General features: G+C 46.9%; 2 protein-coding genes across 5 annotated transcripts in view; one reads left to right on the top strand and one right to left on the bottom strand.

Annotated features, from left to right (window-relative positions):
* The window catches only part of ARHGEF6 (Rac/Cdc42 guanine nucleotide exchange factor 6), a 37,204-nt gene extending 28,163 nt beyond the window's left edge, over positions 1-9,041 (top strand). For 2 of the 4 annotated variants that reach the window (XM_058032352.1, XM_058032353.1), the window contains exons 16-21: positions 1,992-2,012; positions 2,813-2,906; positions 4,019-4,108; positions 4,807-4,906; positions 5,721-5,775; positions 6,687-9,041. In XM_058032352.1, the coding sequence (XP_057888335.1) occupies positions 1,992-2,012; positions 2,813-2,906; positions 4,019-4,108; positions 4,807-4,906; positions 5,721-5,775; positions 6,687-6,827 (501 nt within the window). In that variant the 3' untranslated portion in view covers positions 6,828-9,041. The remainder of the gene's footprint in view (positions 1-1,991; positions 2,013-2,812; positions 2,907-4,018; positions 4,109-4,806; positions 4,907-5,720; positions 5,776-6,686) is intronic. The other 2 variants (XM_058032350.1, XM_058032351.1) reach the window with 2 other exon arrangements.
* Positions 9,042-13,076: 4,035 nt separating this feature from the next.
* Positions 13,077-19,692, bottom strand: CD40LG (CD40 ligand). The gene is made up of 6 exons (XM_058032810.1): positions 19,537-19,692; positions 17,277-17,414; positions 16,052-16,094; positions 15,695-15,751; positions 15,356-15,418; positions 13,077-13,470 (listed from the first exon to the last, which is right to left on the bottom strand). Exons 1-6 carry the CDS (start codon positions 19,690-19,692, stop codon positions 13,079-13,081), a joined length of 849 nt encoding a protein of 282 aa, XP_057888793.1. The 3' UTR covers positions 13,077-13,078.
* Between the last annotated feature and the right edge of the window lie 502 nt (positions 19,693-20,194).

The raw sequence follows: 20,194 nt of genomic DNA, 5'->3' as shown, positions 1-20,194 counted from the left end.
TCCCTACCAAATGTTAAATTTTTGGAATTACTCACCAGTATCTCAGGTAACGTTCCTCTTAGTGAGTGAGCACTCTGGGTCTGAGTCAGCTGCCTTTCTTGGTACAGCAGCCCTGGGAGTGTTTCTGCCCCAGTGGGGATGGGGACAGGGAGGGGGCTTGGATCCCCTCAGCCCTCCCAGCACTTAGGGATGGAGAGTCTGGCAGCTGGCACAACTGTGGGTCTGCTGCTCCAGGTAGAGGAGCCTCATTGCATCTTGTTGCATTTATTTCTTAGAATTTGTCAAGTAACACATTTCAGTTTGGGAATTAAATTGGTTAAATACTAACTGAGCAGACTGAAAATGACCCATAATCTTTGCATGTTCCAAATTCCTAATGGAGGCTAAACCCTTTCTTGCTTGTGTGGTCAATTAAAAATATTGGCTTGAGGTAAAAGAGAAATTTTTCTGTGAGAAAAATGACAGATTGATGGATACAATACCATGGTCCTTTGCAGTTTCTTGTCCCCTGCCACTCATAGCAGGAATTAAACTCTCTGTGTCGAAAGCAGGGGAGAGGTTTTTGCCACAGGGGCCCATCCCACAGTGAGTCCCAAGGGATAGGATGCTGGATGGTATCCTGCAAAATGCCATAGGACCAAAAAATGTGGCTTCTATGGGAACAAGCTGTGCTGACCATGTCAGTAGAAAGCCAAAGGCCAACGTGTCCAGCAGAGCTGGGCAGGCACAGCCTGGTACTCAGTCCTGCCTGAGCCTGGCGAGAGACTCATGGACACAAGCCTGTGATGACAGATGGGGAATAAGTTTGGTTGCTGGCCCGAGCAGATCCACATCTGTCTCATGTCTTCCTCTGGGATACTTAATCCCTAAACAGAATCCCTATTTCACTGTATTTTAGGTTTTTTAATTTAAAGCTGAGCACAAAATAAGCAATGCTGACAGCTCCATGCAAGCACCTTCCTATAATGAAGATATAATGAAGAAATACAAATTTCAAAGGTTATTTGCAGGGAAATGAGTGGGACAGTTTGATTAAATGAGCTGAGATTTTTAGACATCCAGTGTTACTTCATTGGTCTTCTCATAGCGTAAGATAGGATGGCATAATCTTGTACACTTCCTTGTACCCAGCTCAGGAAACCTCAGACCCTGCTTGTGTATGGCACCTCACTCTTGTTGTTTCCATTGAAATTGGGTATTTTTCCTGTTCTGTTTCCAGTAATCATTTGAAATGACAGAACAGGTAAGTTCTGTGGGTGTCTGGATTCAGTTTAGCAAAGGGAAAATTATTTATAGATCATTTCTTCTACTACTTTTTTTTTTTTTTTTTTTTACCTGGCTGCTTTCCATTAGGTGAAGACGTTATAACATCAGGGTTCAGGACTTTGCTGGGCAGACCTCGTGGCCCCCTGGTTCAAGCATCCCAGGGATGGGACCCAGGGATGGAATCCTCCACGGGATGTGCAGGGAGCTCCCTGTCCCTGCCAGTGAAGCAGGGAGGTGTTGCAGTGCTGATGCCTGACATGGTCAGGCCTTCCGTCAGGATGGAAGGTCCCCTTTGAGCAGATGAAGTCCCGGGAGATTGTCAGCAGGGTGGGCAGAGTGTCCTGACATCCTGACTAGGCTGGGCCGGGGCCCTCGGAGTTGGTGTTGAGGGCAGGCCCTGAGCGCTTCCTGGCACGTGGTCCCAAGCACCAGTTTAGGCAACCAACATCTACAGACACCCACTACTAACCAAGAAAGCATGTTCTCTGTGTTTAGAGTGTATTAATGCCCAGTCATCCTGTGTCTCACATGTAAATTTTCAGTTTTGCATGACACGGTGCTCCTTTGCATGTTGATAGTGCTTTAAAACCAGGACAGAGGGGATGCTGCATTAATCTCAGGACTAACACTGAAATGTGGTTTAGAATTGTGGATTTAATTGACTTGGTGATAAAAATCATCAGTCTCTCACACTCATCTTCTCTTTCTTTGCATATTCATTGTAGAGGATGTCTTATATCTTAAAGGTAAGGGTAGATACATCTCTTTGGCTCGTCGTGGCACAGAATGCTTGTTTCTGTTAATGCTTCTTGTGCTTGCATGACCCTAATTTTGCCTCGTTGTATCTGTAAGTTATTGTCAGAGTCAGTAGTAGCTGGCAAATATATTTTAAGATAACTCTCAGAAAGGATTTAGTGTTATGGTACTTAAACCTCCTGGCATACCTCTTCTCCTTTAAATCCCTATCGCATGTAACCTACTAATACTCTAATTCTTTCCAAATCAGCAAGGCTTTTAACTGAGTGAAGGAGATAAAAACTTGTGTTTCTTACTCATGGAGTCATAGCAAACACTAACTTTATGTGTGTTTGTTCTCTTCTCTGTGTATATTTGTGTATGGGATTTATACTCTTAAACTGTGGGCATTTAGAAGCAGAGCTATTTGCCAACTCTTTTATATTAATAATTAAGTCAATGGAATAAGCAACATTTTAGGGTTTTCTAGCACAGACCACAGAGTTTGTAAGCAACTAAAAGTGGTATGAATGTATTTGAATTCTTTGGCTAAAGGATTTTAGAGAAGAGCTGCATTTAGTAGAGGAGCCTGTCCTGACACAAACCTGCAGGTGCAATTCCCACTGCTGTTCCAGGGAGCAGTGGGTACATATGAAGGGGAAAAACTATAATTTTCCCCAACTCTGTCACTGTCTGCTTTGTAGCTTTCTAAAGTGTTGTGTGTAGCATGGGTAGCTGCATCCATCTGTGCTGCTCCACTGTTCCAACTGCCTTTGGTTCTGGTTAAACACAAGAGTCTATTTCTCTGTAGGATTCTAGCAAAAGTCCAAAAACAATGAAGAAGTTTCTTCCAAAAAGGAAAACTGAGAGAAAACCATCTGATGAAGAGTTTGTTATTCGGAAAAGTAAGTGTTGCCCAGAGATGCTTTGGCTGCCCCATCCCTGGAAGTGTTCAAGGCCAGGTTGGATGGGGCTTGGAGCAATGTGGTCGAGTGGAAAGTGTCCCTGCCCATGGCAGAGACTGGGACTAGATGATCTTTAACCCCAATCATTCTGTGATGCTATTTTTCTTTCATTTCTGGAGATTTCTGTGTTCTCGGTGATCTCCATGGGACGTTGAAAACACCCTTTCTTGCAGTGCAGGATGTGACAGGATGCTCTCACTCTGAGCCTACATGCTCCTGAGCATGGGAGACTTCTGGAAGTGCACGGGTCCTCAGCCTCTGACAGATTTCTCCTCCCCTCCCAGTTAGACATGCCACCACCCTCTTTGTGGTTGCTAGCACAAGGTCATGGGTTGTGGGTGGTCTTATTCTGAGTATGAAGCCAAGGAACTACTTCCAGGTAGTTAAAAACTGCATTAAACTGCACATCAAGAGTCACCAAAATATGTCTGACAGCTGGGACAAACCCTTACCTGGCCATGCCAGCATGTCCTAGAACAGTGTTGTCCATGGGGAATTAGGAAACAAAAAGGTCCCCATCGCAATAGGGATGTTCACCTGCAAAGAGGGGTGTCCTGAGAACTCCCTAGAGCCCACTTGGGGCACACCCTGGTGGCTTTGCACGAAAGGCCGCGATCACCGCGGTCAAGCCATGGTCGTGCTGCCATGCACAGCTCCAGGATCAGCTCTCTCCCTTGAGAAGATGGCACTGAGCGGAGGCTGGAAATTAACACTTCATGTTTCCAAGTCCTGCTCTGGTGCTGCTGTACCAGAACTCCCACACTAGGGTTGCTTTGCCTGCCCATCTCCTGGTGCTGCCTGCACCCAAAGTAGGGCATCACCGCCTGAGCTTTGCCAAGATGAGCAGCTAGAGATAAGTTTTCACACCATTTGTTCATGGTACTTGATGCCAGAAAATGTAAAGGACCACAAAACAGATTGGCCAGAGTCCCAGAGGCAGTAAGGCAAAGAAACAGCATGATCTCTTAAGGGGGCTTGGGAGCAAAGACTGGGAGAGACAAGGCCAGAGTAGCTTGGTTTTTGTGCATGTTATTGTTTGCAATGTTTTACAGGTACTGCTGCGCTGGAGGAGGATGCTCAGATCCTGAAGGTGATTGAGGCATACTGTACTGGGGCAGGCTTCCAGCAAGCTCTCAGCTCAGGTGGGCACACAAACACATTATTTAGCTCCTACTCTGCCCACAACACCGATAACCCCTTTGGGGAAAAAAGATGTTGCATCATACAGCAACGAGACTCGTGCTAGGAAACTGTAGTGTTCAATCTTTGAGATAAGGAAGCTTTATCTGCCTAGTGGTTTAGTTGACATTGTTTTTCTCCTAAACACAGAGAATGAAGCAGGTAGGAGGGCAGATGAGACTCTGCAATTTCACCAGTGATTACCTGATGATAATCTCAGGTTGCTTATAGCTTTAGAAAGGAAGCATGAGTATTATCTCTCAATCAGCTATGCGTTTAAGATTTATAAGAACCTATCTAACATTTTCACCTCTGGAAATATAACTATTTATCATTGCTGGTGAGATGGCAGCCAATTAAATCTCTGAAATTTCAAATAATGGTACATATAAAAAAGGGAGGCCATGGTTCTTTGGGGAGCTCTTGACCCTATTCAGATGGTTTCAATTATAAGTCATGATGTAACTTTAGATGCAATAAGTACTCTTGAAAATTTTCCAGTTGCTGCTGTAGCTCTGGGTTAGTGGGATGTAGCTGACATCTCCAGTCTGCCCCAGGCTGAGGGTGGAGCAGGAAGAATGAGAGCTTCTGTCTCTGATGTAGCATGGGCCCCAGGGAAGATTACCCCTTTTTCTCCCTCATGAATATTTCTTGTACACAGGCTCCCGTAAAGACTCCATCCCCCAAGTCCTTCTTCCTGAGGAAGAGAAAATCATCATAGAGGAGACACGAAGCAATGGCCAGACGGTCACAGAGGAAAAGTGAGTGTGACTGCTCTCCACTTGCAGATAGATCCCTGTGTCCCTTTTTGGAATGATGCCCTCTCCTTCTGTGCCTCCACAGAGGAGCAGGCCTGGTGTCATTGACTGCTGCCTTCATTCTAGCAAAGAACCACCAGACAATTTCAGCGGCTACTTTGTCCCTTTTAAGGACAGGGCCACCCTCCCCGCTGTCCTGACATGGCTGTATTCCTCTGGCAGTCTGGATCCCCATTTTATGGCTTATCCAGATGTAGGATAATGGGGTCAGTGAGGACAGAACCAAGCAAGTGGCTCTAATTTTTTAAACTGCTGATGTACTGAGCTGTTGCTGCCCCTTGGGAGCCTGCCTGGCACGAGCCTGTGAGTGCTCCCAGCCTGTTCTGTAACTTGCACATCTGGGTGACTATGTTGAGCCTCTCCCTTTCCAAGCCAGTCAGTGTGTTCCTTTCACATTTGATTTTTTGCAGCACGGCCTCAAGGAATCAAGGCTGCTTTACAAAAGATACTCAGGCATTTCTACCTTTAAAGTAATTGTTATTTATTGCCATAGCATAAACAAGGAAGCTAAAGCCACAGACCTTTGCTGATAACTCAAAGCAGAACAAGGTATCAAGGTTTGAGAAGAGAGCCCTGAGTTTTGTACCAGCGGCATATAAATGCTCCTAGGCTGTGTTTCCAGAGTCCCCTCCCAGGCAGCAGCCTGATGCTTGGGAAGCAGAATCTGGCTGCAACTTTCCTGTCAGCACCTCCCATGCTATCACTGTTTTCCTGCACACCAACTCTGATTTATTTTTTCTTTAATTTGTTTTTTCAGAAGCCTTGTTGATACAGTTTATGCACTGAAAGATGAAGTCAAAGAGCTGAAGCAGGTAATTTGGGTGGGATTGTTTGTGCTGGGAGTTGAGTGACAGCCAACCAATCTGTGCCGGATCATTTTCAGCTGGTCGGTGCCAGGAAAAGTCTTGCTGATGCTGGTCCAATCCTGCAAATTCCTAAAGGAGCATTAGTGTTTTTCTGGTTTACCTTCCTGAATCACAGAATCATAGAATCTTTAAGGTTGGAAAAGACCTCTGGGATCATGGAGTCCAACCATCAACCCAGCACCTCCACTATGTTCACCACTAAAGCATGTCCTGAAGTGCCATACCTACACATTCTGTGAACACTCTCAGGAATGGTGACTCTACTACTTCCCTGGGCAGACTGTTCCAGTGTTTGTCAACCCCTTCCATGAAGAACTTTTCCTAATATCCAACATAAACCTTCCCTGCTGCAGCTGGAGGCCACTTCCTCTCATCCTCCATGCTTGAGTGCTAGAGAAAGCAAGAGGGAAGGAGGAGCTGGTCTTTGTGGTAACATGAAAAACTTTCCCCCTATTCCAAAAGCTCTTTCAACTTGACCATTCATTTTATAGGGGTCTGGTGGACACTAGTTCTTATAGACTCAAAGGAAATATGTCTTCTTCCCTCAGTACCAAGTCTGGAGGTGGGAGAAACCATCAGAGGGGAAAAAGGTTCTTCAACACAAGATAAAATTAGGCTTCAGGGAGTATGTTTCTGTCTGCCCAAAGTCAGGGAACTTCTATGCAGGTCTGTGAGGTAGTAGGACTCTGTTTGGGTTACTCATGGTCTGATCCACTTATGTTCTTCATCCTCACAAACTCCTATCAAATGTCTCTGTTTTTTCATCACCTCTGAGGCATCAGATGCATGGAAGTACCTCATTGCATAAAGTGCATGGGCATAACTGCATCTTTATTCCTTTGGTTTTCACCTTGTAGGAAAACAAAAGGATGAAACAGTGTTTGGAGGAAGAGCTTAAATCCAGGAAGGACTTGGAGAAGCTGGTGAGAAGGCTGCTGAAACAGACAGATGAGTGTGGCAGGGAGGACACCGGGCGCAAGTCATCCCTGATCGCTTGAATTCATGGAGAAGCTGCTGGCAGTGGTGTGTGACCTCAGGTGTATTTTTGGGAAGTGGAACTGGATCCTTTGCGTCTTCTTGCTCCTTATTTTGTTGGTTTGGGGTATTTTGTTACCAAAAAAAAAAAAAAAACCAACAAAAAAGTCATAGAGAAAAAAATAGTTTTTCTTCCATCCAGTAAGGAAATAAAGCAGAAACAATCAATCACAACTGAACCAGTAAGCAAGCAGTCCGTGATTCACAATTCATCTGCAGCAACTAATACCTCATTGTACCTGCTACTGGGAGCAAATACAAACTCTGCTAGTGATTGTTGCTCACAAAGGCTTGGGCAGCATTTTCCTAGAAGAAGCTTAAGCACTTTTTAATACTTTCATTCTTTCCAAAAGCACCAGTACCTATTTATTGAATGAAAACATTACTGAGGTGGTATTGAGCAGAAACCAAAAAAGCACCATGCTTCTCTTTTCAGATAATCACAACTGGGGAAGCTTTTCCCATCCGTCTTCTTTTCCCCCATTAGTTGACTGTAGCGAACTAGAGCCCAGCAATACTGTGGTTCCTGTGTGGCCTTGATACTGATTAAAATGTGCAATTAACATGAAGATGTTTGAACTCCTTGGGGGAAGTCAGATCTCGAGCACCTGTCAGAGCGCATAGGAAGGTATTTTGCACAGTGCTGCCTCCTTACAGCTCATGATTGGCACAACAGGTAACTGCTGTTCTGCCCCCATCCCTTTTCTTATGCATGATGTAGAATTCCTGCCCCCTGCTTTATTTTCACATTGAGTGTCCAGGTAGCCTAGGAGATGATAATTTTGCTGTGCTTCCTCTTGCAGGACATGCTTTTCTCCATATGAAATGTAAACACTGCTCGACAAAAAAAGCAACCCTAAATGTGCTGGTCCCCTGCTCCCTTCTGCCCATTTCATGCTTTTCATCGCTCCTTCCCAAAGGTTGGGAATGTTGCCAGTGGCCACTTCTCCCCACATCGCCCCACAGGGACTTTCTGCTAGGGAAAAGGAACAACTTTCTCTTGAGATAGGGAAGATATTTATGCTTTGACAAAAGCTGGAACGCTCCTGAGGCAAGGATGTGCAACACCAGGTCCCTGCACAGCTCCTTGAACACAGCATACAGGCAACATGCATATGTATCAGCTCTCCTTATCTTATTTGGTGTTATACCCTAGTTTAGAAATGGTGTTTTCCTTCCTTCCTTCCTTCCTTCCTTCCTTCCTTCCTTCCTTAACAGTATTATAAAAATAACCTTCTGTTAATGATGTCTTATTTATCTCACAGGGCAGCATGGTCCCAGGGTGTGCCGAGGCACCACAGGTCATTACAGTCACACCATTATGTTGGTTGTGAAGGACATAACACAGGCAATAATTACAACTCTCTCCTTGCAATTAAAATTCAGCCAGGACATTGCAAATGGCGTTTTGGGAGATACAGACTCCAGAACATGTCAAGGAGTGTAATAAGAAACCCTCTTAAAAGAGTTTCTAGAGAAAATTCTATTTCTAGGGCAAAACAGAGGTCTGGTTACATTTGCCATCACCAGAGCATCCCAGCCAGATAGCAGCTCCCCACATCCCTCCCTGGGCACACAGCTGAGTGATTTGGTCAGCAGTCAAGCGCTGCTGTGCTTGTGAATTGTTTTCCAGGAGCAGGACCTTTGCTGCACTTGGTGCTGCTCAGGGAGGCCGTGCCCAGAGCCCTCGGCACTGCCTGGCCCCGCTGCCTGCTCCAGGCTGGCCGGCACCGGGCTGCTGACAGGCAGAGCAAGCCAAGGGAGAGGGTGCAAATGTGTCCTCGCTGCCCCCAGGCTCAGTTGAAACCCGTGCTATGTACATATGCATGTTTGTGAGATGTAATGTGATGGAGGGCACACTGGGACTTTTTGGATCAAGCGTTTGTCAAGAGCTAGAAGCCAAAAAAAGACAAGAAAATAAAATAAAAAGGAAAAGAAGCCATGCCAGATGGACAGCAATGTTTCCATATTTACTTTGTTTACAGTGCTTTGTAAATAGGTTTCAGTGAGTCTGTCTTTAGATGGATGTTGTGTCAGCTGCCTTCCAGTGTATCTTTGTCATGTAGGTTTATTTACTGTAAACTACTTATGCAAGTTCAACTTTTCTAACATGTTTTTATTTTGAACAGTTTTTTAATTGACATTTTCAACAAATAAAGGATAAAAGTCACTTCTTAGCCCTTGGAGCTGCTTCCTGTGTTTCTGCCATGAAAGCAAAGCCAGTGCTTGCTCTGGGCATCACTGATTTCCTCAAAATGCCATGGCAGCATCATACATCTCTCATTTACTGGTAGGAATGCTGGTGTGAAAGGTGATGCTGGCACTTGGACTGTTGCTTCCATCGCCGTCCATATCTGCAGTAGGCCAAGAGCACCTGGTCCCAGGACAAGAGATGCATTTCCATCCCTCAGGCCCCACATGCACTCTGTTCACAAGGATGCTTTATGGAAAACAGACTGCTCTGCTGCACCAGGCACTTGCTGTAGATAAGTGACTTCCTGCCTGTTTGAGATTTTATTTTTTTTAGTTTGTGTTTTTTCTGGCAATTAGGTGTGGTGACAGGATTTCCTTTGGTCTACCACCACTTGGACAAGATGTCTCCTGCAGGCTGGGAGTTTTTTAACTCTTTGGTGGAGATGTGCCATGGTCTGTGGTCTCAGGCCACAGCAGAAGTGGAAGATCAAGGGCAGGAGGGCTGGACACTCCTCTCCTTCCCCAAACACAGTCTTGAGAGTAGGAAAAAGAACAAGGGAAAAAAGAAACACTAGCCTTGGGTGCATCATGGAAAAACACTGAAGTCTGAAACTTCCAGAGGGCAAGCTTAAATGGGATATTAGAAAGCCTCACTCTTCCCTATGAGAGGGGTGAGGCCCTAGAACAGGTTACCCAGAGAAGCTGTGGCTGCCCCATCCATGGAAGGGTTCCAGGCCAGGTTGGATGTGGCTTGGAGCAACCTTGTGTGTGTGTGTATATATATGTATATATAAATATATATATAAAATGTGTGTATCTATATATATATCTATCTATATATCTATCTATATACTTTTTTTTTTTTAGTAAGATCAGTGTGTATTGAACCGTACAAACACCTCTCCCAGCAGATCTCCATGCTGCTGCTTGGGCAGCACTGCTCATCCATCACCCGCTGTGCCAGTCCTGCTGATGTGCCCTGCAAACTCATTACCCTCTCAACCCCTTAACTTGGAACAAAAATCAGTTTGGAAATGGTAAAATCCACAGCCTGAGGACTTGCATAGAGGCCTCACGTCAAGGAAAAAATCAATGTATTGACAACCTTTGAACTTTCCATGGGGAGAGCAAACAGTGCCAGCTATGGCAACAGGCAGGGCTGGGGGAGAAGGACACAGTGGAATGGCAGCAATTGCCTCTCGTCCTCTCTCACACACTACCTCACATCTGAATCCCACTGGCTATTTTTGGCAAGCCAAGAAACAGAGGCAAGAAACAAAAGCCCTGATAAAGGCAGCTGTGGGAGCAGGGGCTGGAGTTGGTCAGGCAACCCACAGGCAGGAGAGATGACAGCTGGCATCTGCTGCCCTTGCTGCAGAATTTATGGACTTCTTTAATGACTGTTTTTCTCCTCCCCTCTTTGTTTTCCTCAACCATGCAATTTGCAGCTTCTGGATCCCTGCTCAGTGATCTGGGCTGGGGACCACAGCCCAGCCCAAGGTCTCTGGCAGGTGCTCCTGGCCATCGAGGCTGGGGGCTGCAGGAGGCTTCAAAATGTGCACTGATCACAGATTTTCCGCCTGTGATGAGCACGTTTTCTACTCCTCGCTTTTGGCCACACACACACTCCTCACAGATCTCTCCTCCCCATTCACTTGCTCCAAGCTTCTCCCCCCGTCTCAGACCATGCTAGTTCGCACCGTTTTCGGTTTCTCCTGTAGCTCCCACCCACGCTCCCACCATGACCGAGCACCTCCACCTCCCCTGTGGAGGTTTGTGGTTCTTCAGGCAGCCCAGCACTGCCTGCAGGAGCCTGGCCCACAGGGCTGGCTGTGTTTCAGTACGAGCAGGGGATGTGGTCAGACCCACACTACCACAGGGCACCGCATCCATCCCTCTGCTCTGAAGCAGAGACATCCCTGCAGGCTTCATGACCTCAGGACAGACAGGAATTATCCTCTTTCAGTCAGGTGTCCTAAATCCCATTAAAACTAGTCCCCACCCCTCTGTTTCATTGCTGTGCTAGGGGCTTCAGCCTTGGTGTCTCGCTGCCCTCCCAGGACAGGGGCTCCCTGTTTCCTTCTGCTGCCAAAATGTCCCTGGTGTTGCCTGGCCCTGGCACCTCAACATGCCCCAAGGAGCATGGTGGAATGGCTGCCCCTGGAGGCTTCTGGGACTGGCTGTCCCCACTGTGACCCCCCAGTGCCACCCCACTGCCCTCTTGGTCCCCAGACCCCCAAGCAGGACCCTGTGAAATCTCAGCCTGGATTTGGGAAGGGTGAGCAGTGTTCAGAACATACAGAGCCACCTATGTCTGAATCCATAAATTGTATTAATTGTGGCATGATGAGTGGAAGAAACCCCACACTGTGGAAGGGGGAACCATGAACACTCAATTATGCTGCAAAACACAGCATAATGCACAGTCCTCAGGCACTCAGCTTCTCTGGTTACAAATATAAGATGGGTTCAATTAAATAAATAATCTTCATACAAGATGTCAGACAAGAGTGGTCCATCCCCTAAAAAAGTTAGTTTTGGAGAACATCCAAAAAATTCTTACTGAATTATAGTGAAACCAAACAGTCCCTGAGCTCTATTGGTTTTGAAGGGGGCTGTGCTGGGCACTGAGCTCTGCAATGAGCTGTGCAAAGAATGCCCTTTCTGTCCCACCAGTGGTGGCATTTGGGCACTACGTTAGGACTAGACCTGCAGCCTCCAGCACAACAAAGCCTAAAGACTGTCCAAATCTAGAAGTTCTTTCATTTGCAAACTTGTTGGTGTCCAAGATTATTTCCAAACTTTGACACTCTAAGTGTGACCTGTATAACTAAACACCCCAGGCTTGTCACATGCGTCACCTTCAAATGTTTTTTAAAATGCAATCAATATCCTTGTGCTCTGATCACCTTCCCTGCAGACCAAGCTGGAGAATAGGGTTGGGAAGACCCTAGTGTGCAGTGTCACCCAGGTACCCCCTGCCCAAGGGGGCATCTGCACAGTCCTGCTCTCCTGGAGCTCCAGAAAAAATGCTTCTGTGGACATGTCCTCACTGAGGACAGTCAGAAGATGCCCTGCACATGTGTCTTGGAGGGAAGAAGTAGGTGGTCCTGCCACCCTGTGCTTTCCTGGTCCTCCTCCTTGGGTAGGAGGGGTCTCAGGAGAAGATGCAGTTCCAATTTTGATGGTGGTGCCCAGTGCCCCTTCCACAGGGTAGTGAAACTGTCCACAGGCAAAGGTTCCTCTGCCTGCAGAGGTGGGAGGACAGTCTGGTGAACTGATTCAGGTCACCAAGAGCACACCACCACTAGGACCCTACTTTACCTTGAAATCTGCAGTCCTCCCTCAGCCACCAAGCACCCCTCTGGTGCGGAGCGAGGGTCACCAAGCATGAACCCAGCCAAAGCAGGGCCACCCCGAGCAAGTTGGTTGAGTTTCACCGACAGGCATGGATGGAAAAAGGGGGTTCTCCAGATACAGCCGACAGCTGGAGCGGCAACAATGCCTCACCAGCAGCTACTATGCAATGACAGTGCTGGACTTACTGATTCCTTTAGAGAAGATGTTCCTAAGCCTTTTAATGTTTTTCCATTGATGTTTGGAAGCAGATTGGTGCCGGAGATATGCATGAACCCAGCTTGGCTGAAGTGCCCTGAGCCATCGTACATTTTTAGGAAAGAAACATTGATGGCAGAGTTTGGAAAACAAAGCTCTTATGACATAACAGGGACATCGACCCTGCCGGGAGTGTGGGGTGTGGTGGACCCAGACACACGACACCAGCATGTACCAAATCAGTGGCTGCGAAAGAATAAAAACTGAAAGCAAATAATAACAGCTTCAAACTTTCTTCCATTTGTGTTCTCAGGGCCCCTTGGCCCTCATTAATAAATAACAAAATATACAAATTAAGAAACAAGAAAAACAGAGAGGCAGAGGAACATAAATAAGGGGAAAAGGGAAAGGCACTTTGTTCAAGAAGGTTGGACTGAATTGCCAGCTCAGGACAGCCCTTTCCTCACTACAGCTTGAAGATGCCAAAGTAGGTGTTGCCGTGGCTATACCCCACTTTTGTGGAATCTGTCACATTGACAAAGACCATGTCATCTTCCCTGAGGTTGAAGACACCTCCCACACGGATGGACTGGAGTGCACAGACGGTCTTCGAGTGTTTTGCTTCATGTGTCTTCAAGGAGGTCTGTGTCTTTTGTCCTTTCAGCAAGAGCCGGTCCTCTTCTTTGGGGATATGTAAATAAATATAGAGGGTGAAGGGTGCCAAAGACACTTCTGGGGTGCAGAAGCTGACTTGGGAGTAGATGTAGTAGAGCCCTGCTTCCTCCACCTTCAGTTTCCCCTCCTTGTTGGATATCAAGCTGTTTGTGGGGCCATACATGGTCTCCCTCCACTCCAGCACTGTAGGGAGACAGCATGGCAGGTGAGCTCAGAGAAGGAGACTTCCAGTTTGGCAGGCTGATTTGGGGGAACACCCACAGACATCTGGCCTCGAAGCCTCTGTCTGTCTGTGAGGCACAGTTAGTGGGGTACCCAGCCCAGGACACCATCCCCAGCCCAGGGTCCCAAAGCCAGAGCAGATTTAGCCCTTGTTTGCTGATCACTGGCTTTGTCAGCCTTGACTGGATATGTGAGTGGAGGTACATTTAGCTTCCTTCATCCAGCCAAGTGGAAATGCTTAGGGAGGAGGATTGTCTGTGTTTACTACAACAGACCAAACAGTGTCACTTCCATTTGCTGCCCTCATGGACTTCAGTGGGACACCCTCCAAACCCTCACAGCACTACCAAAATATGCTGCAACTCTACTCTTCAGAGCCTCCCATCCCAGTTTTTTTCCATCTGGGGGCTGCCTTTTGTCTAGAGTCCTTCCTCCTTTGAGATGGCAAGGCTTTATCAAGGAAGTACAAAAATTAACATTGCACAGTTGCTATCCCTACCTAAGTGCAGAGCTGCAAGGGCGTAGCACAGTGAGTGCTGTTTCCCATTGCCAGGACCACGGCCCACACAGGTCAGGTGATGCCATGGATTTTGGGACACTTTTGGTGTCATCACAGCAGCTCATGGGGTTAGTGCAGATAAGCCTATACAGAGACCTGGAAGCCATGGCTGTAGGGCTGAGCTCAGCTATGACCTCTGGAATTTGGACGTCTGCTTTCCCCAGCCTACAGAGACACCTCGAAGAACAGTCAGGGGGAGCAACTTGGCTCCAAGGGGAATAATGGGTTCGACTACCCCAGCCCAGAGACAGTGTGCCATGGGTAGTCCTGGAGGAGGCATGAAGCCCATGGGCCCTGACCAAGCATCCCATAGGAATATTTCCCCACACAAAGTTGGACTCCAGGCAACTGCTGCTCTCTGGACTCTGCTTTATATGCTCAACAAGTGTTTGAGCAGGGAGTTTTAAAATACAGCGAGTCTCTCACTTCTCTGATCTTATCTAGCACTAAGCTTTCCACAGGCAGACTGAGCACTGGTGAAATGTTGCATCAGAGACGGAAAGAGCAGTTGCCGATTACTGTCAGTTACTCCAGAATTAAATCAGAAGTGCTTAGATTGTGAAATCCTTGCCAGATGGAGTGACTGACCGTGCGAGCTCATACTCACTTTGGTAAGCCTTGCTGTTGTGGGAAATCCCTAAGCTAAGGCTAAGCTGAGGGATAGATCAGCAAGAGCAACCAGAACCGATACAGTGGATGCACAACTGCAAAAGGACTCAGGTGTTTCTCTCAAACGTGATGTGGCCATGGCTGTGAATAATTGCACCTTGACCAAAACAGTTTGGAGCCCAATGCCGTGACTGTAAAGCCCTCAGCCCGCCCATCTTACTACCAGGAGCACTACGGGTGAGAAGAGGATTAAATCAGCAGACGCAAATACAAGCAGAGCCCTCCAGCAGCAGCCACCGTAGCAAGAGATGGCCAGGAGAGCAAAAAGATCTATTTCAAGAACAAAAGAAAAGTGGGAGGTTGCTTTCCTTAAATACAAAGCTAAAAAGATTTCCACTCATAAAAAACACTGGAAAGATTAAGCCCTTGTGGTGCATTTCTAGGAAGGCACACATAGGGCTACTGAGGACAATTGGGATGTGTGAACCCCACATGGCACAGGTGCACGTGGCGACGTGACCACTGGGAGGTTTGCTGTGTTTTGGGGACACATTTTTGTGCTGGAGTTGTTCTGTCCCGTTCCCCACCCTTAGAGAGCCACAGGGCAGGACTGGGAATGCACACTGCTGTGTCCCTCTGGCTCCCTGGTCAAGGTAGGACCAAGTGAGTCTGTCTTACCTGAGCCTGCCTTGTTGCTCGGCTGACCTGCCAGGTGAACTGCAATTGGCTGCCTCTTCTCTGCTGCAATTTAGAAAGGCCAGTGTTATTGATGCCTTGGCACTCACTGTTTCCCCAGCGCTCCTCTGCAGGGACTGCAGCTCCTTCACCCTTAATGCTTCTTTACAGGCAAAGTCATCATCTCCAGATTCCACCCCCAGCCCAGAGTGAGGCAGGACTCCACTCAGCAAAGAGCTGCAGGTGCCTCTGAGGTAAAGCCTCTGATGGATGAAGCCTGCGGAGGAGATGGTGCCACCTTGCCCGCCGTTGGAACAGGACCTGGATGTGCCCACCCCTCACCTGCCACAGATGTTTCATTCTTGTGTGTCACGCGGGGATGCTCGTGGTGCTCAGGACCTGCCACGTAAAAAGGCCACAGATTTAATTTTGGGCTCAATTTCAACAACTTCAGACTGTCTTCTCTGACACCCAGAACCGCCTGCCCTGGGGAGACAGCCATGGCCAGTGTCCCCCTCTGCCAGCTCACACTGAGCTCAGTCCTACACCTACGGGGATGCTCCAAACCCCAACGCATCCCCTGCCTCCACACCATGCTCTGAGAAACTCATGGGCTGTTGAAGGAAACCCCTTCCCAGGCCAAGGAACTTGCCCTCCCCCAGCAAGTCATGAGTGCGCTGGCTACACCAGGAAACTCACCTCTCTGCATTTCAAACTTGGGCTGCTCCTTGGGGTGTCCATCCTGTTACAACAGCAAAAATATATGGTTTTTTCTCAAAATCAATGATTTTGAAAGTTTCTATATAAAAGATGCTTTGGTCATTGCTAAGGTTTGGTGATATTTAGCTCCAACAGCCCTGTCAGTTCGTGACAGAGCATATCTGAAGCCAGAGAGCCCCTCTTGTACCTTCCCCAGCTTCACACATGACCATGGGCTGTTTGCAGCAAGGAGTTTAGAGGGTTTATGGTCTTAGGTTTGATTCAATTAAAATGATGGGTAAAGTGTTGAAAACAATAAGATAAACAAACAAGAAAAATCTCCTTTTCATGTGGGAGAGCCATGATGCAAGTGCTGCCAATGTACACTGCTGCCGTGCAGTTGGGGTTTTCAGGACTGCTGACCACAGCCTACCTCAGACACAATTTTTGGTGTCTGTTGAGTACTGTTGCAAACCTGAAGATTTAGCTGAGGCAGGTTTAGCTGAGGCGTTTGTTGTCATCAGGCAGTGACAATGAAGAAGAAATGTTCCTCTCCTGTCAACTCCAGCCAGCACAGCCACTCGTGAGCAGTGAATTCGGGGCTGAGGAGGATGAGAGCACCTCATTGCAATGCACGTTGCAATGCAAATTGGCTCTTCTGCATCCAAATGTGAGGAGCCTGATCCAACTAGAGATGCCATCCCTGAGTCCATGGGGTGGCAATTTGCACAGCACCCTCACGCTCCTTCTCACTGGTTGCCAGGAGCTGTTTCCTGGCCCAGGCCTTGCACTGTCATTGACACCTGGGCAAAGTGGGCAGAAATGTGTTCCCAGTGGCAGGTGGCCACAAGCATCCTCACAGCCACCCAGCACAGGACTGGAGCAAGGTGCCAGACAGCAGAAAATCAATTATTTTCAGACTGGAATCAGGGAGAAGTGCCAAGGTGGCTGTAGCTCCATCCTGGCCACCACAAGGCACAAACATACCATGGCACGTTGCGGCTAGATGTACTCTGATCGAGAGCATTTTAGGAAAAAATCAATGAGATTTCTCAATAATATCATATAGTGTAAAAAGGATACAGCATAAAAAAGGGCATGTGCTACACAGCCTAAAAGTAAAGAGCACCCACGCTTTTAAAAAAAGCTTGGGGTGAAGCTCTGTGTGTGATTGGGAGCCCCTGTCCTTCTTCAGTGGGATCTTTATCCACCCAACTGCATTTACCTTGCTCTGGATGCTCTGGAAGCCCTTTATAACCTTTTCACAGTCCAATAATGTCGACTTCTGACCTTCTGCTGTCTGACATTTCTGAACTTTCTTCAGGAAGATGTAATCTTCATTTAAGCTCAACACCTCTTCCATCTGCCAACAGAGGAGAGAAGGGAGGGTCAATGGGATGTTAGCAGGAAACCTGCAACAGCAGAGCCATGCTGCATTCCTACCAGCAACATATCCAGCCTGGGAAGCTCAGGGTCGGATGCTCAGCACTGGAATGAGATAGGCAGACAAACCGTGGGCAGCAAGACACCCAACACAGCATCTGTGCCCTCATCCACTGGGAACTGAACCCATGGAGCTCACCCTGAATGGCAATTCTAGGTGACAGGAGGATTGCTAAGGATCTGTGGGAGTCACATTCTCTGAACCTGAGAGAATCCGTGAGAGAAGCAGAGAAAAGAAAGAAAAAAACAATTCTTATCTCAATTGCTACTCCTCTTGTTGTTCACAAGTGGAATGCACTGTGGAAGACTGTTTACCTGTAGGAAATTGGTAATTGGATTCTGTGTGAGTATTTTGATTCATTGACCAATTGAATCCATGTGTGTGTGTCGGCACTGTTGGCAGACAGACAAAAGATTCTGTGCAGTCAAGCTGAGTGCTTTGTGCAGATTCGGTTAATTAGCCTTCTGATAAGATGGAGTCCTCCTTGTCATTTCTTGCCTTCATTGGGCTTGCCCTGCTTTTTCAATAAGGATCTATCTTCTATCACCTTGATAATTAACTTAAAAGTCCATCTCTAACTTTTCCTAAAGAAACAGAAATCCCAGTGGGTGGCTCAGGAGTTTTGCAGGTCCTTCCCCAATGGCCTTAGCAGGCAGCTGGGATGCTCACTCAGCCCCTCACTGCCCTGTCCACTCAGAGGGGTTTAATTTCTACTGACTTCTTGACTAAAAGCATTGCCAGCAAAACAAAACAACATGTAGATTGGGGCTGAATTGTGCCAAGACCTTCAGATTAAAAAAAAAAAAAAATCAGAAAGCCAATAAGAAAATAATTAAATGCATCCAAATACTGATTTTTATATTTACACCTGTTTGGGGTTTTTTTGTTGTATTTTTGTTCCTTGTAGAAACCTAACATGCAGTTAAGTGGTAAAGAGGAAGTGCAGCTGGACATGAAGACACACAGCTGGGCAGAGAGCTCGGCACAGGTAGCACTAAGATATGGAGGATCAGATTTGAAGCCCTGCCACAAGCTCTGAAGGCAACTGAAATCTTCTTGCCTTCTGTGACTGCATTTCAGCTGCCTCTGAGCCTCGGCCATGTGCCCCTGTAGTCACATTTCCCTCTGCCAGAGACCCTCTACACATTCCTTCATGACAGCCTGCAACCTCCATGCAGTGAAGTCCCCTTCAACACCTCTAATATTAAAGCCCCTCTAGCTCAACATTGTTCTCCACCCTTGTAGATCAGAAACCACACATCTAAATTTTAATTTAAGTTGAAACAACACATGTAAAAATCAGTAACATCCACCGTATCAGTGTATCAGGTAAGAAAAATGCATGCTGGGTTTTAGGCACATATTTCTTTAGCAGGCAGTCATTTCTGGCTTGAAGAAAAGTAGCTTTAGATTGGTGATTTTAGGCATCATGCAGTGCAGCTGCAGCCATTCCAACCTCAAAAACGTCTTTCTGGACTTTAACTTTTTGGTAGATATTGTCTCAAGTATGGGACAGGATCATTAGCACTATGTACCTTCAAAAACAGAGGAGGTACTAGGGTCTAGTCTTTTCTTCCCTAACCTACACAACAGCACCTGAAGTGAGATGTTGATAAAATCACTGAAACATGAGAAACAAAATATTTCTGGACCTTTCATTCTCTCAGTTAATGTCACAGTGCTAATAAGTGCTACAAAATCAGAAAAAACCACCACCAGCCTAAAACAGCCACTTGCACGCCTAAACCACACCCTCTTGTCCTCAGACTAGCCACCAGTTAGCAGATTTATTCCAGGTGTCTCTTGGCAATTGGTCATTCTCTTTTTGTTAGCAAGGGGAACAGATCTCCCACCTATTCTCATGGCAAATTAAAGCAGAAGTGAGAACATGGGTGAGACAAATGATACTGCTGCCTCCATCCAGTGGTCAGCACCATTTTCCACCATGTTCATCCTCCTGGTGAGCAGATCTCACCAGACCTGAAGCCAAAGCATGCCAGCAATCCAGCAGGGACAGAGACAACTTTCTCTCTCTGCTTACCTTATCCATCTTCATGTGAAGATACAAACAGAAGAGCACGGTCCCAATGGTCTGCACTACAATAAATACACTGAGGAAGCCCATGAACATTTTCATGATGGCAGGAGATGTGCTGCTGATAGGACGGGGTGCCTCAGGACCATAGGGTTCGTTCATCCTCTGTGCACGTTGCTGGGGCTCCTCCAAATGCACTGCTTGCAAGTAGCATGAGAACTGTTGTGCGAGCGCCTGCTGCTCAGGGGATACAGGGTACAGCAACCTACACTTCCTGGAAAAAGCTCTTCATCGTGGGTAGGTTTGTTCACTACCATCTCCCATAACAAACAACAACAAAAAAGTTGCTTAGACTTTCTTCTCTGTTGCACTTCCATGCTTTTCCCTACTGTTCTACCAGAAACAGAGAAAGGTTCTTATTTCGTATATTCATATCTGCCCTTGAATCACTCAAAAATATTGCCCGGTGGATTGTTTTTACTGTTGTGAATGAAAGTCCTGTGGCAAGTTGCCATAAAAGAAATGCACACTGAATACAAATACAGAGCTTCTGAGCAGTACTGTGGGCTGCCAGGGGCTGGGAAGCACTCAGAGATTTGGTTGTTTCTCAAAAGGGGAAGAATAGCTTTTTCCTTTTGATTTCCTCTAAGAGAAGGATGATTTC

Source organism: Melospiza georgiana, chromosome 12 (assembly GCF_028018845.1).
Source record: "Melospiza georgiana isolate bMelGeo1 chromosome 12, bMelGeo1.pri, whole genome shotgun sequence".
NCBI lineage: Eukaryota > Metazoa > Chordata > Aves > Passeriformes > Passerellidae > Melospiza > Melospiza georgiana.
This window is presented reverse-complemented; position numbering and strand designations above follow the sequence as displayed.